We start from the raw sequence: 23,008 nt of genomic DNA on the forward strand, positions 1-23,008 counted from the left end.
CCATTTTGGCCCCACACAAACAGTGGATGCGTGATTTTTTTGGGTGCAGGCTGTAGCCATGGACACGCTATGTGATCTGATGGTGAATTTGGGGTGACCAATGCAAAAATCCATGGGCTTTTACCTCCCCCTCCCAGGCAGCCTCCTTTATCGCATCCCTTATCTCCTTCCCCATCGCTTGCCGATCAGCTGCTTCCTTTCAACACTCCCTTCCCTCTTGTTTGCCTTTCTTTTCCTCAGCTGGAGCAGTTTTTTGCTCCTCCTTTTCTTCTAATTTCTCTCCTCATTGTTTTAGTCTTCCTGTCTCCTCTCCTTGCAAGCTCGCTGTCTTTTCCTCCCCCCTCCCAGGCAGCCTCCTTTATCTCTAGCGTCCCTTATCTCTCTCTCCAGCAAATGATCAGCGGCTTTGTTTCAACACCCACTTCCCTCTTTCAAATAAAGAGCACCTGCTTTTTGCCCCTGGGCAATCCAGCTGCAGGGACCACACATTCGCTCCATAAGATGCACAGACATTTCTCCCTTTTAGGAGGGAAAAAGTGTGTCTTATGGAGCGAAAAATACAGTACTCTTTAAGTAAAAGCATGAAGGGGGTGGGAATCACAGGCTTCTGCTCCCAGAGGACAAACTTTGCTTCTCTTTTCCAAGCAAGCAGGTGGCTGGGAAACGGGATTTGTAAAGATGGGCTTGGTCTGGTTATCATCATGCCGTTATATAACTCTGTGGTAGATCTCCGTTCTCCGGGGAGTTAATGGTTGCTTCTCCTTTCAAGAGTGGGTGATGGACTCCGTTTTTGCACAGAGTGCAAGAATTTGCCTTACTTCCCCTTGGCTCATTTCCCAGTTCCCTGTCTCCATGTTTGGGTCTTTTGCTTTCTCTTAACAGAACGAGGGACAGAAACCTTGGCTGCTTTTCCCCAGCACCTGCCCTCCTGCAAGTTGGTTGCTGAGCAAGCGGGACTCTCCTGAAATGCCAGCCCCCTGCCAGCCCTGCCGTGAGGGACAGAGACCCTGTCACCTGCGCAGGATCGGCCGCCGAGCTGCAGCCCCGGACCATGCTGACTTCATCCAGTAAGTAGCCTGGGTGGTCCTGGCTGAGGGATGTGTCCATTGAAATAAAAAAATTAAGGTCATATATATATATATAATAAATGTTCATAAACGTACCAAGCAAACACATACATAAATATATAAATCACATGTCTCAAGCAGCACAGGAAAACATCCCTGGAACCATTTTGGCTCCCAGACTGACCAGATGTTTTCTCTGCAAGGTCAAAGGAAAATGGAAAAGCCTCCCCATTGTCTTTTCATTCACAAATCCTGTCTTAAGGGTATGTCTGTGTATGAATAGGGTGAGCCTGTGATCTGGCTCAGGAACTAAGTATTTATCATTACCAAAGACTGGCCAAGCTCCCCAGGGTATCCAGTCAAGTGAGCATTAAGAGGTAACCTGCCAGACAGGAGATAAACGATGCACTCAGATTTCTGTTGTAAATGGATTCTGTGATGTAGGAATGATGTGTCTGGGGGTGGTCTTGGACTCCAGGGCTGGCAATTTAAAATGTCTGTATAAGGGCGGGCACGCCTTGGTTCTGGATCCTCCTGCTTCTCCTGCGTGTGAAGGGGGCACCCTGTTGCAACAGATCAATAAAGATCAGGCTTACTAGCTGCTTTGCTTCTCAATGTTCTCTGGTTGGCCTCTGTTATTTTCTCTGACCGATGGAGAACCTGCAAAGGACTCTATAAGGGCTCTTGTGTCCCCCTTAAGGGAATAAGGCCAGATTTTCGTTTATTTCACCATGGAGGGGCTTTCTCTGCCTGGGGCTGCTGGGGTTGCCTTGAGGACGTGATGCCTTGTGTTCGGCCTCTTTGCGCTCCTGCTTTGTTCTCCTCCACATTCCTCTCTGGTGTTTCCCTTGCTCAAGCTGCCAGGCTTTCTGGACCAGCAAGAAGATTTCAGCATTTGAGGAAGGGCTGGGAGTGCCAGGCGCAAAATGCATGCGGGGGGGGGGGGGCAGGAAGTAATGCAAAAGCGAGAAGGAGCTCAGCAATGGCTGCTTTCCCCCCTTCCCCCACAACTGCAGGCAACTTCATGCTTCTTGTGAAAAAGCGCCGACGTCCTGTGGGTTCTTACTGTGGGGATCACACAGGAGGGCTGGGCGGTATAGCAATATTTCATTCCAAATTGGTTTGAAGTCCATACTGTTACGGAAAAATCTGGGTGCAGTGTTACTCTGCCACCCAGCTCATCGGACTAAGTCCGTGGGTCCCTGCGGAAGAAAATGAGCTCAGCCGGACGCAGGAGCAAACTGCAGAAGATCCAAGTTTATTGCGCAATAGGTTCAAGGCGAGATTGAACCCAGAGAAAGGGGTGACATGAACTTTTGAAATTTCCCTCCATATCCCAGAATACAGTGCATGAAACGTCACGAATACATTATGGGAAGGTTGGGTTTCACAAGTTACATCATGAATATACTTTACACGTCATGAATACATTATGAAAAGGTGGGATTACATTAATTAGCATTTTCGGATGAGGGAGGGGGGATATGCGGAGCGGGAAATATACATAGATACACATTTATTGAGTACCGGTGGTGGCAAGACAATGGGTCAGAGATATGCATCGTCTGCCACCTAATATTGCCTAGAGGGAAGGTTTGGCAAATTAAGAAGTTCCTGCGTACGTGACCTGCCGCTTCGGGGATTATGGAAGTAGGGATAGCATTATGGAGTCCACGGGGAACTGAGTTGAATGACACTGAGAGCGAAGAAATTGGAGTTACGGTTGATTTTATATCAATTTTTAAAGATTTCAATGATTTCAAACCCATTCTGTACTATAGGGCAAAAGCAGAAACAGAATGGATACATTGTAACAGGAGGTCTGTGATTGGCTAAAGCGGGGCCATAGGAATAAGCGGGGCCTCGGATGTTCCTAGAAGGAAGGGGGAAAGGAGCCCCCCCCCTTCCGTTCCGTATCAGTCCCCCATTCGGAGATAGATTTGCATTAAAGTTCTGTAAGAACTTGCAAATCTTTTCTCCGCACCCTAAATCTCGGTGAATGGGATGTGTGGCTTTATGCAAACCTGAAAGGGACTTGCAAGCCATGCCTCTTACGGTCATTTGCAAGTATAGCAGTGCAGGTAGCTGCATATAGGGTATTATATAAAGAACACCTCTTGTATTTTGTTGCTAAATTAGTTGTGGCATTCTCAATAGTGTTTTATGCTTTACACCTAGCAGGAAGGTCTAATTGACTGAAAAATGCAGTTGGCTTCCCCCCCGCCATTTGTGTGTTCTCAGGTGTCAAGGTAGCTCTTCTGTGGTCTCACACTGACATAGTGCTACAGCAACACATCCTGTCTGTTGAATCCCCTCAGGGCTTTCATTTAACCATGTCGCCTGGCATTCACCATAGCTGGCACAGGTTTGGGCATCTCGTGAGGGAGAGGTCTTCGCCTTGGCCTTTAGCTATGGGATTCTATTATAGGCTGTGGTTTTGCACGCATGGGGGTTGCTCACTTGCACTTAAAGGACCAAAAGGCCAATTGCAGCCTGGATACACTTGCCCAATTCAAACTGAGTCCAATTTGAATTTATCTTGCCCCATGGTTCTCAACTCTTCAAACCAATCTGTTAAAAGAAAACCATTCTTAACAAGGGCAGTTGTCCAAATAAGTCAATTTAAGTCTATAAGAAATCATTCCTGCTAAACCAAAGCATATCCACCTTCATGTTTCTTAGAAGCTTCTCCTTGGTAAAGCAAGTTTTAGCACATTTTTTAAAATGGGTAGGGAAGGTTGGCATAGTGCCAGGTGGGACAACGAATTGTGGTTATCTAAACATTGGACTACACAATAGTGTGAGCTATTAGAAAGTATAAAATGCATGAGAATTCTCCATTGGTGTGTAAGCAATAAGACATAAAACATAAAAACAATTACACACAATAAATTGCCCCCCTTTGTGGAAATCACACTGTCAGACACATTTCAACATTCTTACATAATAACACATAATACAAAACAAAATAATTAAATATCTGTTGCATATCTTGACACAATTGTGATCTTTTACATATGTATCTTTTGAATCCTGGAGCACAGAGGCTTGAGTTTCAAAAGTGAGAAAATGTCCTTGCAATTCAACTCCTCCCCCCTTTGTCAGTTCAACTCCTCCCCCCTTTGTCAGCCCCACTCCCCCCTCAGTCTATATCCTTTGAAAGAGATAGCTGTGGGCACTTTGAAAACTCTGGTGTTGCTGGTCTTGTGATGGCGAAGAACTGAGGGGTTGTTGCTCCTTTTCATCATTGCACATCTGTAGAAGTGATATCCTGTAAGGGGGCAGGGTTTTTGGGGAGACTTAAAGACACAGACAAGGAAGGGGCAAAAGGCAAAAAGGATGTCCTCCAGTTTCCATGGGAAGCTGCAAATAATAACAATCTTAGTGGATTAAACATTTTATTCATTATCATTATTGGACTATTTTGATTGTTGTTAGCCGCCCTGAGCCCAGCTTCGGCTGGGGAGGGCAGGATATAAATAAAATTATTTATTATTATTTATTATCACATTTCCACATAATTACTGTTATTATCTGCTAAGTTTGTTTGCTTTCCTTCACTTAGTTTTTGTTGTTGTTCTTTTCATATTATAAAATAAAAATTACTCCACATGTATAGAAAGAGAACTGTAAAAAATACAAAGGTTAAAAAATACAAAAGAAAGCAAAAAATTAGATTACCAGTCAGATGAAAACAAACTTGACACAAGGACATCAGATTTAGAAAAGAATTATTATTAAATATATTATCAAAACCACGCAGATTACTACTAGACTGAAAAAAATGGGAAAACAATGGGGAAAAACTTAAAATTCACCATGTGCTATCTGATAAAAGAACTTCATGAAACTGACTTTCAGCATGTGATGAACATGTCCCTAAAGTAGAACACACACACACAAAATGAGCTATGAGGAACCAAAAATAAATAAATGCTAAGACACACCATTAATAAGTAACCTGAAGTAATCTGTTTTGGCATTCTAACATCCCAAATGAAAATAAAAGTGTTTCTTGATGTGACATCAGCTGTAATGTTAATAGCGGAATACTGGGAAATGAGTTAATACCAATAAAAATGAATGGCAATTTAAAGTTGTGCAGGTACCTTGCACTAGCCAAAATGACAGAATTAGTAAGAAATGCTCAGGCCAAAGGTAAACAAATACCATTCCACAAACAATGTTTGGTTGTGCTTCGATTAATTTCATATATATAATGGAAGAACTAATAAAACGAACTTAATAAACGAAAACAGATTATTTGTAACCTAAAAAAAATGTCAAAGCCACAAAGAGATAGAAGGAAATCAACTAATATAGCAGGGATTCAGACTTGTTTTGCTGAACAGAAAGAAAGTGACTGTTTGGCTTTAAGGGAAGAAAGACAAAAGAAAAACAAATGCAATTACTTTTTATAGAGTATTTAAATCACTGTTTGCATCCCCTCATTATCATTTGTGCTGTGGGAGAAAAGAAAGGACACTCTGTTAAAAAGGAAAATTATTTCATGTGAGAGGTCTGTCAGGAAATGCTGTTCCTAAAATGTATAGGCATATACACACCTGTTGAAAGGGAAAAAATTTTCATGTGAGAGGTTTGTCAGGAAATGCTGTTCCTAAAATGCATAGGCATATACACATACACACACACACACACACAAAAAAAACTTATAAAATTTAAATCCCATGGGGGGGGGGAACTACTCAAGAGAGGAACTCACAGTGGGAGTGCTTTGATATTTACCTGTGAAAAGAATTTGGCATGTCCAGTACTTAACTTTATTGTCTTAAGTAGCCCTGGAGCAAAACACATTAAGGGTGATTTCCCTCAATGGTTCAAGGTTTTACATAAGGAAATTTGTATAGGTTTCAGGCTCTCCAAACCTTCTCTCTCCCCCCCTCCTTTCTCTCTCTCTCTCTCTCTTTTGTAAGCTGATCTAGCCTCTGTGCATGTGCAGAGTTCATGCCTCAGCAAACCTTTTATACCATTGAAAATGTTGCATCTTTTGGCTCAATTAGAATAAGGAAGGGAAAGGTAAGGAGTAGATTTTAAAAATAGGGTTAGATTTTAAAACAAAAAAGAGAAACTCAGCAATTCAAGTATTCACCATTCAGCCCAAGCAAAGGAGTCTGCTTCCTTTATGTACAGGAAAGGGCTAATATCCCTCTGGCCATTCGCGGAACAATCAACTGCTCTCTTATTTATGAGTAAAAATGGCCAGAGAGTTAGAATTCATAGGATTTTTTATTTAGTTTTTTTTAACATTCTCAGTCATGGTCAAGGCTAATTCTACTTAACTATATGAATTTTTATGTGCTTAAACTTTTAATAGACTTTTAAGTTTGATTTTTTTTTTTTAATAGTAGACAAAATGATAAATACTGTAATCACTCAAATGCCTGATATCACCAGTTCTGTTTCAAACATCACGAGCAAATCTGGGCTGAATTTCAACACATCAGCTACAAATTGGGAAAGTTGAAAGGGACCTGGGGTCATCTAGTCCAACCCTAAAATACAGGGTTCATAGCAAGATTTGTACTACCAGAGAGACACACACATACTTATGTACACAGACACAACTGGGGAAGAGACCACAAGCCATGCGCCTATCATGTACTAAGGAAGAGGAAAATAAAAGTACCCAACCCTTTTAGCAGATCTTGAAGCTAGTTTGAGTGAGTGTTTACTTCCTTAGACTAAAGAGTGAAAGTTCCTAGATAAATTATCTTTAAAGACTGAAGTGAACATTTTTCCTAAGATAGGGAGAGGATCTCTTATAAAGCATAGTTAAAACAGCCATAGATTTGATTTAAAAGGAATACAAAAGTGACAATTTTTCCTGAACTTGCAGAGGAATAGTAAGCCTAATCTATGCCCCCCCTACCTTTGCAGTTTCCTTTAAAGGAAGCTTACTCGGGAGTAAATTTACCTGGCACAGAATAAGAAGGAGAAGGGAAAAAAAAAACCTGAAAGAGACAGAATGAAACAAGGGGGGGGGGCATTTTCTAAGAAAAGAGGCCAGGACGTCTTATAGAGACTGATATCAGGAGCCTTACAATAACTCTTCTGTCCAACCAGATCAAAGTTAAAACTGGACTCAAATATTTTCTTAGAATGAACACCATACTTTTATGGGCATACGCTTAATGAAATACATACACTGCATTTTAGCTTGAGCGAGCAGTTGTGCTCAACTAGGCTTTTGCAGCAGAAACATTAGGTTATCATCACCTTCCAAAATAAGACTGTAGACTCACAATCTCAAAAGTTGGGGCAAAGCAAGAGGTGGGGTAAACATTTGCACACTTCATTCTCATCTTGTCTTATTTAGGACTGCTAAGATCCAGCATGGCTTCCTTAGATTTAAATTTTGAAGCAAGCTTGCAGTTTAAACTATGCACACTTAAGAAAAGCAGTCTGCCAGAGACAGAAGGAACAGGCAACACACATAACAGACAACATGTAAACATACATATTCTCATGTATGTATTAACAGACAACACACATAACAGACAACATGTAACATATAAACAGATATATTCTCATCCTTTAGTTGGTTATTGCAAGGAGTTGAGCCACTACCTCTGACTTCATTAAGTGAAATTAGTAGGAAGGTCCCACATGGTTTTATGAGCCTCCTTGCCTCTTCAAACACACCACCAGTTAATCAAACTGGTAGGGCTCATAACGCTTGGTCGACTGGGTACCCCTTTATAGATGCATGCGTTGCTGTTGTTGCTTTTTTGCTTTTTCCTTTATTTTGGGGGGGTGTCTGGGATAGAGAAGGGGGAAAGAGAGGGGTTGATTAGGATTGGTATGTCTAGGGGTTTGGTATGCTTAGTACAGGGACGTATAGTAAAGAGGAGAAGGGGCTTCTAGTTGCCTGGCAACTTCCTTAGTGGGTTTTAGAGAGCTCTAGCTATCCGGTTCCTTGCGTTCCCTTTCCTATTTCCTTATTTCCTATAACCTGGGGTCTCTTTCCACTCTGCCGGTCCTGCCCAATTCCTCATGGGCTATCCCTCCTGGCAACCTCCTACCTATCGTCACATCTCAGGAAAAGGGGCCCTACTGGACGCCCGCGCCATGCGGTGCCAGATCGGGTGATCCCTGGATAGAATTTCGAACTGAAAATCCCCCTTGCTTTTGGAAGCGGGCTCACGCACGATACACGTGTTACCGACCAGTGCGGCTGGGATTGGGATAGAAAGCAAGACCACTTCCTGCCCCCTAGCAAGGACGCTCGGGAAGTTCGGAAAGAGAACTCCAACCCCTTGCTTTCAACTGAGATGCCCGTTGCGGAGAGTCGGCTGTCTTTCCAAGCCGGGTCTCACCGTCTTACTTTCGGGCTCCCAATTGGTGCGGCTGGCTGGAGATTTTAAGGAAAAGAGATAGAGCTCAGAACCCCCCTTTCGGGTTGAGCAGCGGTCCACGGTCTCTCTCACTAACCGGACCAAGAGAAAGGCAAGAAGGAGCGATAGAGAGGAGGGCAGAGAATTCAGTTGCCAGGAGATTCCACCCCCTTCCCACCAGTGCACTGGATTTTCCTTTTTCCTTATACTCACGCGTCTTCTATGATGATCCCGGGATCGATGAATAAGCCGGCTGGATCCCTCTTTTGCTCCCCGGCTGAACTCCTAGGGCTTTCGATTACCGCCCAGAAGATGGCTGGGGGTCCAAAAGGATCTTCCCAGGCAAAATGGCCCGGAGCCGGCTGAAGATTTCGGGGCCCCCAGTCAGCAGCTCGGGAGAACCGCAAGCCCCACGTTGCGGCGCCAACTGTTACGGAAAAATCTGGGTGCAGTGTTACTCTGCCACCCAGCTCATCGGACTAAGTCCGTGGGTCCCTGCGGAAGAAAATGAGCTCAGCCGGACGCAGGAGCAAACTGCAGAAGATCCAAGTTTATTGCGCAATAGGTTCAAGGCGAGATTGAACCCAGAGAAAGGGGTGACATGAACTTTTGAAATTTCCCTCCATATCCCAGAATACAGTGCATGAAACGTCACGAATACATTATGGGAAGGTTGGGTTTCACAAGTTACATCATGAATATACTTTACACGTCATGAATACATTATGAAAAGGTGGGATTACATTAATTAGCATTTTCGGATGAGGGAGGGGGGATATGCGGAGCGGGAAATATACATAGATACACATTTATTGAGTACCGGTGGTGGCAAGACAATGGGTCAGAGATATGCATCGTCTGCCACCTAATATTGCCTAGAGGGAAGGTTTGGCAAATTAAGAAGTTCCTGCGTACGTGACCTGCCGCTTCGGGGATTATGGAAGTAGGGATAGCATTATGGAGTCCACGGGGAACTGAGTTGAATGACACTGAGAGCGAAGAAATTGGAGTTACGGTTGATTTTATATCAATTTTTAAAGATTTCAATGATTTCAAACCCATTCTGTACTATAGGGCAAAAGCAGAAACAGAATGGATACATTGTAACAGGAGGTCTGTGATTGGCTAAAGCGGGGCCATAGGAATAAGCGGGGCCTCGGATGTTCCTAGAAGGAAGGGGGAAAGGAGCCCCCCCCCCTTCCGTTCCGTATCAATATCGTGATACCGGTTTCATAATTTTTGATCTGGCAATATGTTGTGAATCATGATGTGTGTTAGGGCTAGGAAATATATCGTCCGAAACCACTTTGAAGTCCATATCATGATATCGGTTTCATAATTTTTGGCCTGGCAACATACCACAAATTGTGTGTGCGTGTGGGGGGGTGTTTAGCAAAAATCACAATTTGGGAAAAAGCATGAAGCCAGTCAATGTGTCTACATTTGTTGTTGTTTAGTTGTGTCCGCCTCCTCGTGACCCCCTGGACCAGAGCACGCCAGGCCCTCCTGTCTTCCACTGCCTCCCGCAGTTTGGTCAAACTCATGCTGGTAGCTTCGAGAACACTGTCCAACCATCTTGTCTTCTGTCGTCCCCTTCTCCTTGTGCCCTCAATCCTTCCCAACATCGGGGTCTTTTCCAGGGAGTCTTCTCTTCTCATGAAGTGGCCAAAGTCTTGGAGCCTCAGCTTCAGGATCTGTCCTCCCAGTGAGCACTCAGGGCTGATTTCCTTCAGAATGGATAGGTTTGATCTTCTTGCCGTCCATGGGACTCTCAAGAGTCTCCTCCAGCACCAGAATTCAAAAGCATCCATTCTTCGGCGATCAGCCTTCTTTATGGTCCAGCTCTCATTTCCATACATCACGACTGGGAAAACCAGAGCTTTAACTATACGGACCTTTGTTGGCAAGGTGATGTCTGCTTTTTAAGATGCTATGCGTCTACATACCTTTATCTTTATTTCAGACATAATGATATATTGATATATTGTGATGCTTAGCTTGCGATATATCACAGTGTTGAAAACCAGATACCACCCAGTCCTATTGCACAGTATTGATTTCCTCCCTCCCCACAGACACCACCCCACACCCACCCACCCACTGCTGTTGCCGTCCAATAACATGACCCCCAGTACCAGAAAATAACAGGACCCCCAGTACCCACCCCCTTTCTCTTTCTCTCCCCTGCAAGTTTCCCTAACACTGTCACGCTGGTTGGCCGAAGCGTGGCCGCCGTGGACGCCTTCCTCAGCTCCGCTGCCCAGAGGAGTCGCGAGTACATCTCCCGCATCCACGCCCGGGTGATCCGCACGGCTGGGGCCTACAAGCTCGTGGATTCCAGCCTAACCGGGGTGTATATCAATGACGTCCGGATCAGCGGTGAGTGCTGTGGCCAAGACACAAGGAAACTTTATTAAATGATTTCTTCTTAATAAATTTGAGTATCACTCTTCATCCAAAATCACCAGGCGGTGACATTTGTAATGCTTCCCATTGAGAACATGTTTCTACACATCCTTTAGCCGTGGAGGCGAAATAAAATATCTAGGTTATGGCAACAAGCGTCATGTCTAGCAGAAATCAGAATTAGATATGGTTTGCACACATCTGTGCCAACCCCGTCACCCTGTGCTCAAGGTTCCCCAGTTGGGGGCGGGTCTCCATCTTTGCTCAGAAGATGAGCAGCTCTTCCCGCATCAGGCTCCCCCCACAAGCGCCCCTGGATCTGCACCCTCCTCTCTCACTCTCTGGAAACCCCCAACGCAATGAATGGCCTTGCCAGGCAAGCAAGAACAGTCCCGATTCTTTAGGGAAAGAACAAAGAGGAGTGAAGTCATTTCCTGAAATCCATGCAGCCTCTGTCCCTGGACAGGAGCCTTCTCTCCTGCATGAAGAAGCAAGCCCAAAGCGTTAAGCTCAGAGGAAGTCTGTCAGCCGCGAGAGAGAGTGCCAGGCAGGGCACTGGGGCTGTCTGGATGTTTGAAAGTCTACTCTGAGTCCCTGCACTGCTGTAAACCTCACAGGGTGGCCTCGGGCAAACCTATGCCCAAGTCTGATGTGCTTCAGATAATTACAGTCATACCTTGGATCCCAAACGCCTTGCGAGTCAAACTTTTTGGCTCCTGAACGCTGCAAACTCAGAAGTGATTGTTCCGGTCTGTGAACATTCTTTGGAATCCAAACGTCCAACATGGTTTCCGATTGGTTGCAGGAGCTTCCTGCAGCCAATTGGAAGCCGCGGCTTGGTTTTCGAACGTTTTGGAAGTCAAACGGACTTCCAGAACGGATTCCGAGGTACAACTGTATTGGAAAAAGTTGGTCTGAGCAGCTTTTGGAGAGGAAGGGAGGCCAACACGGAAACTGCTGTCGGGTAGCAGCAAATGACCTTGAGCAAAGGAACAGGCCAGTGGCCCATCTGGTCACCCAGTGGCCAAAAGGTGCCCCCAGGGGGATCTCATGAGCGGGATCTGAACCCAAGAGCAACTCTCCCCTCCTGCGGTTTCTAGCAACTGGGATTCAGAAGCAGGACTTCCTGTGGCTGCAGAGCCATTCTGGATCGTGGCCGTTGGGAGTCCTCTCTTCCCTGGAATCTCCAGCCCTGGGTGGCTCTGGATGTGGGCAGAGGTGGGCAACCTGTCCCTCCTTCCCCTCAAGGCCCAGAAAGGTAAAGGGACCCCTGACCATTAGGTCCAGTCGTGGCCGACTCTGGGGTTGTGGCGCTCATCTCGCTTTATTGGCTGAGGGAGCCGGCGTACAGCTTCCAGGTCATGTGGCCAGCATGACTAAGCCGCTTCTGGCGAACCAGAGCAGCGCACGGAAACGCCGTTTAGCTTCCCGCCCGAGCGATACCTATTTATGTACTTGCACTTTTGACATGCTTTAGAACTGCTAGGTTGGCAGGAGCAGGGACCGAGCAATGGAAGCTCACCCCGTTGCGGGGATTCGAACCGCCAACCTTATGATCGGCAAGCCCTAGGCTCAGTGGTTTAGACCACAGCGCCACCTGCGTCCCATACAAGGTCCATACAATGCAGTAAATAAATGAAGCTTTGCTCTTTCAGTTTTTCGCCTTGCAGCAGGAAGAGTTGGTCCTTTACGTTGTGAACCGCCATGAGATCCACAGCTGAAGGGCAGTATACAAATTTAATAAAATGGTAAAAAATTAAATATTCGTTTTGCTTGGTGAGGGGTGGCTGGTGTTTTTTATTCTTATAGTAATAAACCACCTCACGGCAGCTCACAGGTAGAAACAAGATTTTAAAACAGAAAAAAAATAGACATATTTCTGGTTTATTTGCTTTTGGATCAGAAGCCTGGGCAAGGAGATTTGCTGTTGTTTTTAAACCTTTAAACTGATTGTTTCAAATCTTATTTCTACGTAGAAAAAGTATTGTTGCAAGAAGGTGATACGGTTACTTTTGGGCACCCCTGCTGGAGGAGCGTTAACCCCGGGAGTCGCGTCCGGCAGCCAAATTCTCCGTTTTATTACTTGGTAGGACTCTGCCTTCCTTTGCACATTTATCTGTCTGTTTGAGATAGAATCATACAATTGTAGGGTTGTGAGGGTCTCCAAAGGTCCTCTAGTCCTGTGGCTCTCCTTGGTGTGGCCCCCGAGTCCCTTGGTGTGCTCACCCCCTCCCTCAGTTGACCAGAGGGCCCCCCCCATGCGCCCTCCCTCTGCCCTGCTCACGCCTTCATTTATTTTATTGGTGGGGGATATTCCTGCAAGCTCAAGGAGGGCATGGAAACAGCAATGTTCAAAATGTCATTTGATTGGGGAGAGAGCAGGAGGCTGGGCTGGGTGGGCTGACCCAGGAGGGCTCTCCTGGTGTTAATTAATCCTCCTTCTCCCACCTTTCGTTCCCTTTTCAGTTTGAGCCCTGCAGCTGCAGTGCGGAGCAAAGGCAAGGCCTGTGCGGAGAGAGGAGACCTTTCCCCCGAAGGGTAAAGTGGAAAACCCCTTCTACTCCAGACATCTTCTTTTCTCCATGGGTGCAGCAGTGGGGAGGGTGGGCGTAAAGCAGCACTTGGGGGGCGGGGAGTCAATCCCAGTGACAACCCCCACAGGCAACCTGGTCAGGTGGGGGGGGGGGCTGCCTAGTTCTCCATTGCCCTCCATCCCCAGGGCGTCAGGGGAAGGTTTTTCCTTTATCTGCATGCTTTGATTTCGGATTGTGTGGGGCACAGAAGTGGGGTTTGTGGCCAGCCCTGCTTTAGGCAGTGACCGACTCCCCTCAGGACCTCCCAAGTGGGCCTCTGCTTGTTGCCAAATGTACAAGGGTCCGCATGTTAGTCTCCCTTGCCCCGGGCTCCTGCTTATTCCTCCCCAACGTGCCTTTACCTGCCCCAGAGCTGACTCCACCTGTGACGGCAGGTGTGGGGCGGATGGGCGTGGCACGGGGACCACATGAGGACCCCTGCAGCGCTGAATCAGAACCTTGCCTGGAGGTTCCCCGCTCTCTGGCATGCGCAAGGAAGCAGGCTCTCTTAGCCTTGTGTCTGCATTCACTTCCTTAAGTATAATGTCCTGGGGAATTTAAGACAGGGCCAGAGTGGATAGGAGGTTTTGGGGCACCTGAGGCAGGGATGCCAGGCTCCTGCCCCAAAGATCTGTGATCCCACAAGAAGGAGGTATTTTAGGTATCCTAAAAGCTTCCCCAGGCTGAATGTCTACGATGCAGTTGCTTTCTCTGTTAGGACCTTTTTATGGCAAATGGAGCCATAAACGAGAGTCAGTGTGGTGTGGTGGTTCAGAGCGGTGGACTCATAATCTGGGGAACCAGGTTCGCTTCCCTGCTCCTCCACATGCAGCTGCTGGGTGACCTTGGGCCAGTCACACTTCTCTGAAGTCTCTCAGCCCCACTCACCTCACAGAGTGTTTGTTGTGGGGGAGGAAGGGAAAGAAGAATGTTAGCCGCTTTGAGACTCCTTCGGGTAGTGATAAAGCAGGATGTCAAATCCAAACTCTTCTCTTCTTCATACAGCCACCCTCACATCCACACCCTCTCTAGGTTCTCCCATTACACATTCCGATGTGTTTCTTGTTTATTAGGTCAGTGCAGGTTGGTACCCAGTTGGGGTTGTTTTGCTCTATAGGCTGAATTCACAGGTCCTCAAATCTCCCTAGGGTTTCGCCAGCAAGGAAAACTGACGTGCTCTGTATGTTGCATATTTGTATCTCCAGTGCTCTGTATATAGATGTTTTGAATGTTTGCTGTAAAGCTGCTTTGGGCTCAGCTCATAAGTAAACCCCTCATTCAATCAAGATGCCAGGAGGAGGAGGAGGAGCTATGCAAAATAACCACGGAGGTTTCTTGACTGGGCTGATAGAGAGACACAACCCCCAGCTTCAGGGGCCTGGAGGTGCTGTAAAGAAGTCATTTTTGCAGTGAGTAACCCATGCTCCATTCTAACCTCTTGATTCCTTTCTTCCGTCTAGCTTCGTGCGTTGGCATCTGCTGGGGCATCAGTGCCAGTGAGCTCAAGAATGGGATTTGCACCCACACTCGCAGGGGACCCACCTGGCGCTCTGTCTGGCTCGGCCCACCAACGTCTGGCCATCAGCAATCTGTCCTCTGCAGCTTCATTCCTGCCTCCAGCTGCATCGTCAGCATCCATAAATTCTCTTAGCCTGACTTCCAGCTTGCCAGAAGCCCCTGGCCAGGCAGCACTGGGGACATTGCCTCCTTCTGCCCCAGGAAATGCTCCCAGGCCTGTCCCTCTGCTTCTGCGTTCTGCTTCGCCTGGGGAGGGTTCGCGCACCACCGCAGAATCTTCTCCCTGGAGGAGCCTTGAGGCGACGCACTTCCCCTTCTCTCAGGGAAGTCCAGAATCCAAGAATCCCTCCACCCCAAGTGGCAGCGAGGAGACCGTTGCAGATGACCCCCAAAGCGGAGTATCAGTTAGCGCAGCAGCCGGGCTCCCGGAGGATCTGGTGCAGGTCCCAGGCGTCTCTCCGGTAGGGGGTTCTGAGATCTCTGTTTCCAGCACAGAAGAGCTGGTTCCCGGTGACTCTGGCCACGCTGAAGAGATGAGGGAGGTGGACATGGATCAAGGCCCTGAAGACACAGCTGGACCTGATGCCCAGGCGCAAGTCAGAGGGGCTGCAAGCAGAATGGAAATTCAGAGCCCCAGAGAAGAACACCAGGAGAGCTGTGGGGAGAAGGCCTTACCTGAAGCTTCTGGCTGGGCAGAAAACAGGGCAAGCAACCTCACTGTGCAGAATTTGGCACACCTCCCTGCTAAATCAGGAGAGGCTGAGCTGGATGCAGCGAGCAGAGCTTCTGATGACTTTTCTTCTGCTGAAGAAACAGATGGTGACTTACTGGATAGTGACTCTTCTGCAAAGTGGAGTCAAGAGGAGTTTGACTCCGGGAGAGAGAGTCCCGCTTTGCGGCCAAGGAACCTGTCCTGTGAGACCCGGAGGAGTGACGACGAAATCAGCTTGCAGGAGTGGGCTTCTGACAGCAGTGACAACATGGACATGGAGCCCCCTGCAAATGCAAGCCTGCTAGCGATGGACAGTCCTGCTGCTGGAGATGGCAGTTTCCTTGAGCCAGAGTCGGGCTCGGGGGATGCAGAGGCTGCAAGTGGCAAGGTCTGCGTTGCAAAACGGTCTTATGCCGAAGTGGGAACCCAGACTGAGTGTGCAAAAAGAAGGAAGTTGGGTGTAGAGATTGCAGAGCCTTTGAAAGAAGGCGACCATGGCGGAATGGCTTGTGATGACGGCAGCAAGTTAAACACGGACAAGGTGACGGAGGGGCTCCTTCAGCAACTGCCCAGAACTTCAGCAATAGGTGCCCCAGCTGACAATCAGCATGCCAAGGGCGAGTTCTCCCCACAAGTGGAAAAGGATCCTGTGGCATCTTCTGGAGGAACGCAGGAGATCCTGTCTTCAGGAGATCTACCAGATACTAATGAAGAGGGGATTTCTGTGGTGGCCGCATTGCCTTCAAGCACCCATCCCCTGGCAGGAGGGGCAATCCCTGAAGAGTCTGTTGAAACACTTGGACATCCAGTGGATGTTGATGGAAAGCTTTTCTGTGGGGTTGTTTCCAAAAGAAAGACACCTCCCTTGGAAGAGTGGGGGGAGGACATTGTTGTTGTGAGCAAACGGAGAATGGAGGATGCATGTGCCAGTTCTGACAGAGGCCCAGAGGACTGTGCTGCTGATTCCAACCTTGAGGCCGAAGGAGGGATGAGTGAATATGATGGGCTTTCGCTTGAAACTGTTACCAGTGGTGCGTCGGCAGCTGGGTTGTCCGGACAGTCCAGTTGTGTCATCAACGGTGAGATGGAATGCCAAGAGGAGATGGACAACAATGATCTTCCTGAGGGCAGGGAGGTGAAGAGGGAAGGAAGGAGCGTCAGGGCAGCTGGTGGCCAAGATGAAGCCAATGGAGAAGGTGGCCTGGAGAGAGATCCGAGTCCAGATGTGGTGCGGGAGGAGATGGTTGGCAGCGCCAGGGCTGAAGGGACCCTCCAAAGCCCTGGTGGGAACTGGGCGCCATCCTCTCCAGACTCAGCAGGAAGAAAGACAAGGGTGTGCCCTCCTCCCGGAGATGACCTTGAAGAGGGAGGGGTCCCCCACATGGAAAGGTGCTGTGCAAACACAGAGGTGTCTTCTCAGGCAAGCGGAAAGGAAGCAGGAAGGAGCTTGGAAGCTAAAAAGGGTCACCTTTTGGCCCACCAAGGTGGCATTGAAAGGGAAGACGGTATGGACCCGAATGAAGAAAGTGCAGCCGAGGCCCAAGAGTGTGGTGTCAGGGCAGGATGCTCGGATGGGGCGAAGGTGGATCCTGACCAGAACGAGTCCCTTGGGACCTCTGCCCACCTGGAACGCCAGCAAGAGTCTCCTGCGCCTGGTCAGCGACAACTGCAGCCTCCTGGCCCTGAGCCTGAGGATCTGGAAGATAACTTTGCAGTGAAGCCCCGGGGAACCGATGTGGGGAGAGAGCTGTTGTACCCTGAAGACTCCCGCATGGAAGGCAGCGTTTGGGAGGAAGCCTGTGAAGGAAACAGGGCTGCTGAGCAGGCCGACCCCGAAAGAGAGAAAGGAAGGGGCCACTCTGGGGAGGGAGGGGGTGGACAGACCCCCGAGAGCTGCCATTGCACCGAGGGAAAAGGCAGCCTCCCGTTGGACACTCCTAGCACTGGCTCTGGGAGCCCTGGGGCTGGAGAGGGGGTCCCTGCTGGAGACGCCCCCAGGGAGACCCACACTGACCCTGCAGAGGTCCCAGAGTCCGCTTGTGGCCGTGAGCTCAGCTTGCTCCTCTCTGACTCTGAAGTTGGAAGGGAGGAGGAGGAGGACAGAGGCCACCTTCAGAGAGGGAGAAGTCCACTTTGGCATTCAGGCAGTGTTTCAGAGAATCAGGAGGCCTGGAGGAAGCTACCTGAGGAATCCACAGCTCGGGAGTCATGTGACGCAAGTGCTGAGCCGCCAGAGGGTTCGGGGGTCTTGGGTGCTGGTTTGGAACAAAAGGATTCTTCCCACGACGAGGTGTGCTGTGACCCAGAAGATGCTTCCGCTGCTGTGCCTCAGACCCACAACCCAGAGGTGGCCGTGGGGGGGAAATCTCCTCCTTTGCCAAGAACTGCCGTGGTGAGAGAGGAGCTGGAGGATCGAGCTGTCGAAGGAGCTGACCTTGTGGCTGTCAATCTCGCCTGCCTTCCTGTGGAATCTCCTTGCCTGGCAGAAAGCGATGCCAAATTTGGTGCAGAGGATCAGGCCCCGGAGAGTCCTGGAGGATCGGCTGGAGATTCTGTTTCGCATCTTGTTCAAGACAATCGGCCGGCAGATGATGAGTTTCCTGGCCAGCCCAGAGTGGGAATCTCAGGTGCATCTCTTGAAGATGGAGAAACAATCAGAGAGTCTTCGGGCTGTGAAACACCTGCCAGCCGCACTCCAGGAGAAGAGGCAGGTTTCCTGAAGGGAGGAGCAGAAGCGCCGCTACTCCAGCATCAAGAGATGGAAAGAGTGCCGTGCCCAGGAGATGGGTGCCAACCGGAAGGTGGCTCAGACCCTTCTGGGGAGTTTGATGGCTCAGGGCATTGCAGAAGACTTTTGCAGGAGGAGGAAGAGGAAGAGTCAAAGGCCTCTTCCTTCAGAAAAAGACATTTCAGTGAAGATCAGGCCGCCAGGGTGACCAGCTTGGAAAATGGTTCTTTGTGTGAGGAGAGGCTCTGCCTGCTGGATCCTGTTTCAGTTTGGGCTTCTACACCTGGCCTGCATCCTTTGACCATGACACCTCCTGCTCCTCTGAACCCAGAAGGGCTTCTGGGCCACTTTGGCAGAGCTGCAGGGAAGCCTCCAAACCAGCACGACAGCCAGGCAACCCTGTCCCTGGGCGAAGCGGAACAGAAGAACGGGGAGAGCTTTGCCCAGAAGGCAAGAGGGTGCTTTGAAAACACACTTTGCTCCGATAAGCCAGCAAGCGAAAACGAAATGGCAGAAGAAGCTGAAACTGCTGGAGAGGATTGCCAGTCGGCCGAGATCATAGAGGCTGGGAGATGCCCAAGCTCAGGTGAAGAGGAGGTCAACAAAGTCCCGTCTCAGGACCCCTCCCTGGATGCACCAGGCTCAACCCCTGGCCAGTCAGGCAGCCTTTCTCATGACCAAGACAAAGACACGTCCGACCCTATTCCGGAGAACGTGTGGGACACCTATTTCTCGGAAGAGGAGAGCTTCCAGTTGTCCGTGTGTTCGGGGATGCAGAATTCTCCCCCAAGCTCTCCCGCAAAGTCCCCTGAGGCAGAAAGTGCTCCCAGTCAGAAGAGCGGGGACTTTATCTTCTCTGACATCTCCAACAGTTCAGCTGAATCTCACTCCTGTGAACGTTCTCCCAGGCCGCCTGGCAAGGACGCTTCTGGGGCAGAAGGCGATGGGCTCCCCACAGGGGGTTCTGACTGGGTGGGGAAGGGGGCCGAGGCAAACGTGGAACCAGATTCTTCCTCTGGCCCAGAAACTTCTGACATGGACTGGTTTGATGAAGACCCACAGACGCTGTCCCATCAGCCTGTGTCCCCCAGGGAAAGCACCCCAACTCCTAGCGGTGACCCCCCGTCTGAGCCTGACTGTCCCATCAGCTTTGCTCCCGGGGAATGTGACGCCTACGACCTCCAAGAAGACAGTGGCGCCTTCGAGGGAGAGGGCGGCAACGAGGCTCCCAGCGTAGAGGGGTCTGGATGGGCTGCCCCCTCTATGAGCCCCACAGCTGGTGAGGAGGAGGAAGAGGAAGAGGTGGTGATGGAAATGGAGACAGGGGGCCTTGGTCCAGAGAGAAGCCCTGGAGGTTCATCATGCCAAGGTATGTTTCAAAAGCATCTTCTGAAGGGGGAAGGGAGGCAGAACGGATTGGGCCTGTCTCTCCAGGGCAGCCCTGCTCAGGGAAGGTTTTAGTGTGCGCTGCTGTATTTGGCTTTTACAATTTTTTGTTGGGAGCCAGTCAGATGGGTGGTATATTATTATTATTATTATTATTATTATTATTATTATTATTATTATGAGGCAATGGGAGGTGGAGGGCAATTTAGGGCTCATCCAGACTTGCACTTGCTCTGCCTCTTTCTCTTGGGAAAACCTGTTCTTTACCGTTGAATGGGAGCAAATGTCAGTTGAGTTTTCTCTGGAATGACATTTGCTCCAATTCAGCTCCAAAGAGCGGGTTTTCTGGGGGAAAGTGACCGGGCAAAGGCAAAACTGTTTGGACAAGTGCCTGAAAATCATGGGAAATGGCTTGGACCCGTTCTTTCTAGGTATGTGGGAATTTCAGACTTCCCATCTGGAGTCTGAAATGGTACAGTCTCATAACCGTGTGATTTGTCTGCTCGTAGACATAGTGACAAATGTCACCTATTCAAAAGGGTGCCAGAAAAGGAAGGCTGTTGTGCTTGGAGAGTTGGGTGGTGGAGGAGGAGCTCCTGGCGTCTCCACCAGGAAAACCACCCCACTGCTTAGGGTAGACCAGGGGTAACCAGCTGACCCAGCCCAACCTGTCTTGGCTCAGGTGGCACCTGGGAGCTCTTCCACACCGGTTTCTAAGGGAAAGGAAGAGCAATGCTTCCAGTTCATACCTTGCAGAGCTGGTTCAGGAGGGACCACCATGGCAGATGGTCTCGGAAGCCCCTGGAAGACACTGTAGAAATCACTCTTCCACCATCCCTCTCTGGATAAAGGCCACCCATCAGGACATCAATGCCAGTTGAGTCCCAGACTGGAAGGGGTCTAGACCAGTGGTTGCCCAAGTGGGCAATGCTGCCCCTAGGGGAGATTACCTAGGGGGGCAGCAGGGGGGCACTGGAGGTGCAAACGACTATCAGACTTCGGAAAGCTCATATCCCAGAACCAAGCTCCATCAGTTCTTTTGAATTAATTATATTGAATAGTTTTCACTGGATGTTAAATAAGCCTGCAATTAATAGTTGCTGTTCTGAATTTTAGTTTGTTTTCTTGAGTGAGTCATGCAAACTGCTATTCTGAAGAATGTTTTTTATAGCGTAGGGTAAGGGGGACCCGAGGACGGTTTTATGGAACCAAGGGACTGACGAAGGTTTAGACATTCCGTAACTTCTAGGAATGCTTCCAGTGGTCCCACCGCAACCCTTTCAGCCACCTTCCTCCAAAATTCTTTTCCTCAGATACGGAGCGTGACCTTGGCGTTGACCCACCTTCTGCATTATCATCTCCTGATGCGAGGAGAGACGTGGAACATCCTCACTGGCCTTACAAAGAGCATCTCTGCCCAGACGGCGGTGGAAATCTCACTTCCTCTTATGTGTATGTGATGAGCAAACAACGCTAGTGGGATTTCAAGAAGTTCTGTAAATGATAGAGGACGATTGTATTGATGAAAACTAAGTGTGTGAAGGTTTATAAAAAGCAAAACAAAATTAGGAAATGTGTATTTAAAAATTTGAATAATGGATGATTGTCAGAGACGTTGAAGGAAGTCTAAAAGAGAAAATATGTGATAAATTTAGATTGGATAATATAAATGTATGTTGGAAAATTTAATAAAAAATTTAATTAGATTTTTAAAAAAGGAAATCTCACTTCCTCTCCCTCCAGGACAACGTCTGTTGCTGCTGCTTGTGAGCCAGCCAGCTGCCCCATGTTGGGTGACGTGAAGAGCGGAGACCTGGCTGCTTCTTGCTCCAGCCCAACTCAGGTGAGCAATCCAGGTGAGCATCCCTTGGTGCTGAACAGACCAGGCTCACCTCTGCCCTCCTCTGAGGATCCTGGTTCTGCCAGCATGGCTGAAAGCACTGGGAAAGATCCTGAACAGGACCTGATCAGCGGCAGCCGTGGAGCAGGATGGGAAGGACAAGAGGACTCCAGCAGCCCTCCGCAAGAAGCTCCAGGGAACTCCTTGCTGGTCACAGGTGTGTCTGGCGATCAGGTGCCTGCTTGCAGCCCCTCAAAACAGAAAGACGGCGCCTCCGCTCTGGGTTGCTTGGCAGGTGCGCCTTGGGTTTCTCAGAGCTTCAAGGAAGAAAAGGATCCATGTGGTCCTGGAGAAAGGGAGGACGGCCCCAGCTGCGACACAGCCTACCCCACGGCTTGCTCCCCAGTCCTCACAGTCCTGCATAAACCCAAAGCCTCAGCAAGCGGGCAGCCAGAGAGTTTCACAAGCTCTGGAGACTTTGGAAACAGAGACCGGTTGCTCCTTCCTTGTTGGCTAGAAGAGGCTGAGTTGAGCTCGCAGCTGGATACGGAGCGCGTGTGCTCAGACGATGAATCTGTGGCCTGTCCTCCTTCTCCGGGCTCCGAAAGAGACTCCTCCATGCCTTCTGCGCCTCGGGAGGCTAAGGTGACGGGGCAGTTGGATGGGGAGCAGGGGGGCTCCGACGATGAGTCTGTGCCCTGCCCCTCCCCTCCGGGCTCTGAAGACGCAGGCGCTTCCTCCAGGTCGAGAGGCCCTCCCGGGGCTTCTGGTACCCAGTCACAGAGTGACCACTGGCCTTATGCTGCTGGAACACAGAGTGATGACCTGAAAGACTGGGCATCCTGCGAGCAAGACGTTGAGTTTCAGTTGCAGGAGTGCCAGTCTGTCCTCAGAGAGATCTTGCGGTCCCTGGAGTCCCTGGAAGGAATTGACCGGCTGCATATGGAGAAGTGGAGGTAAAATGTTCCCACTTTCTTTTGCTCGTAAATTTTTATAACAGCTTTTTATGACACAAGATAATAAAAAAAATCTGTATACAAACAAGAAAATGAGAGAGAAGGGCAGGTATGGGGGGAGAGGAGAAGAAGAAAGGAAAAGAAAAAGGGCTTCTCATTCTCTGTCTGTCAGTTACATAAAAAAAATTATTCAAAACATTTGCTGCATGATACCGTCTAACTATTCTACCTTCTAGATTCAGGTAGGTAGCCGTGTTGGTTGAAAAAACAACAACAGATATCTGAAGAAGTGTGCATGCACACGAAAGCTTATACCCAGAACAAACTTAGTTGGTCTCTAAGGTGCTACTGGACAATTTTTTATTTATTCTACCTTCTATAAACCAGTATTTTTCCAGTTTTCAAGCCTAAATATCATGAGTTCATTTTACTTTCCACACAAAAAGTCCAAAAGGGGCCAGCAATAG

At 48.7% G+C, this 23,008-nt stretch overlaps 1 protein-coding gene across 1 annotated transcript in view; it reads left to right on the forward strand.

Annotated features, from left to right (window-relative positions):
* Positions 1 to 862: 862 nt before the first annotated feature.
* Positions 863 to 23,008, forward strand: part of NUGGC (nuclear GTPase, germinal center associated) — a 47,326-nt gene continuing 25,180 nt past the window's right edge. The window contains exons 1-7 of the mRNA XM_083518399.1: positions 863 to 1,067; positions 10,614 to 10,801; positions 12,805 to 12,914; positions 13,295 to 13,366; positions 14,862 to 19,728; positions 21,059 to 21,197; positions 21,489 to 22,541. Of these exons, the coding sequence (XP_083374525.1) occupies positions 967 to 1,067; positions 10,614 to 10,801; positions 12,805 to 12,914; positions 13,295 to 13,366; positions 14,862 to 19,728; positions 21,059 to 21,197; positions 21,489 to 22,541 (6,530 nt within the window). The 5' untranslated portion in view covers positions 863 to 966. The remainder of the gene's footprint in view (positions 1,068 to 10,613; positions 10,802 to 12,804; positions 12,915 to 13,294; positions 13,367 to 14,861; positions 19,729 to 21,058; positions 21,198 to 21,488; positions 22,542 to 23,008) is intronic.

Source organism: Podarcis liolepis, assembly GCF_965112155.1.
Source record: "Podarcis liolepis genome assembly, chromosome: 8".
In the NCBI taxonomy this organism is placed as follows: domain Eukaryota; kingdom Metazoa; phylum Chordata; class Lepidosauria; order Squamata; family Lacertidae; genus Podarcis; species Podarcis liolepis.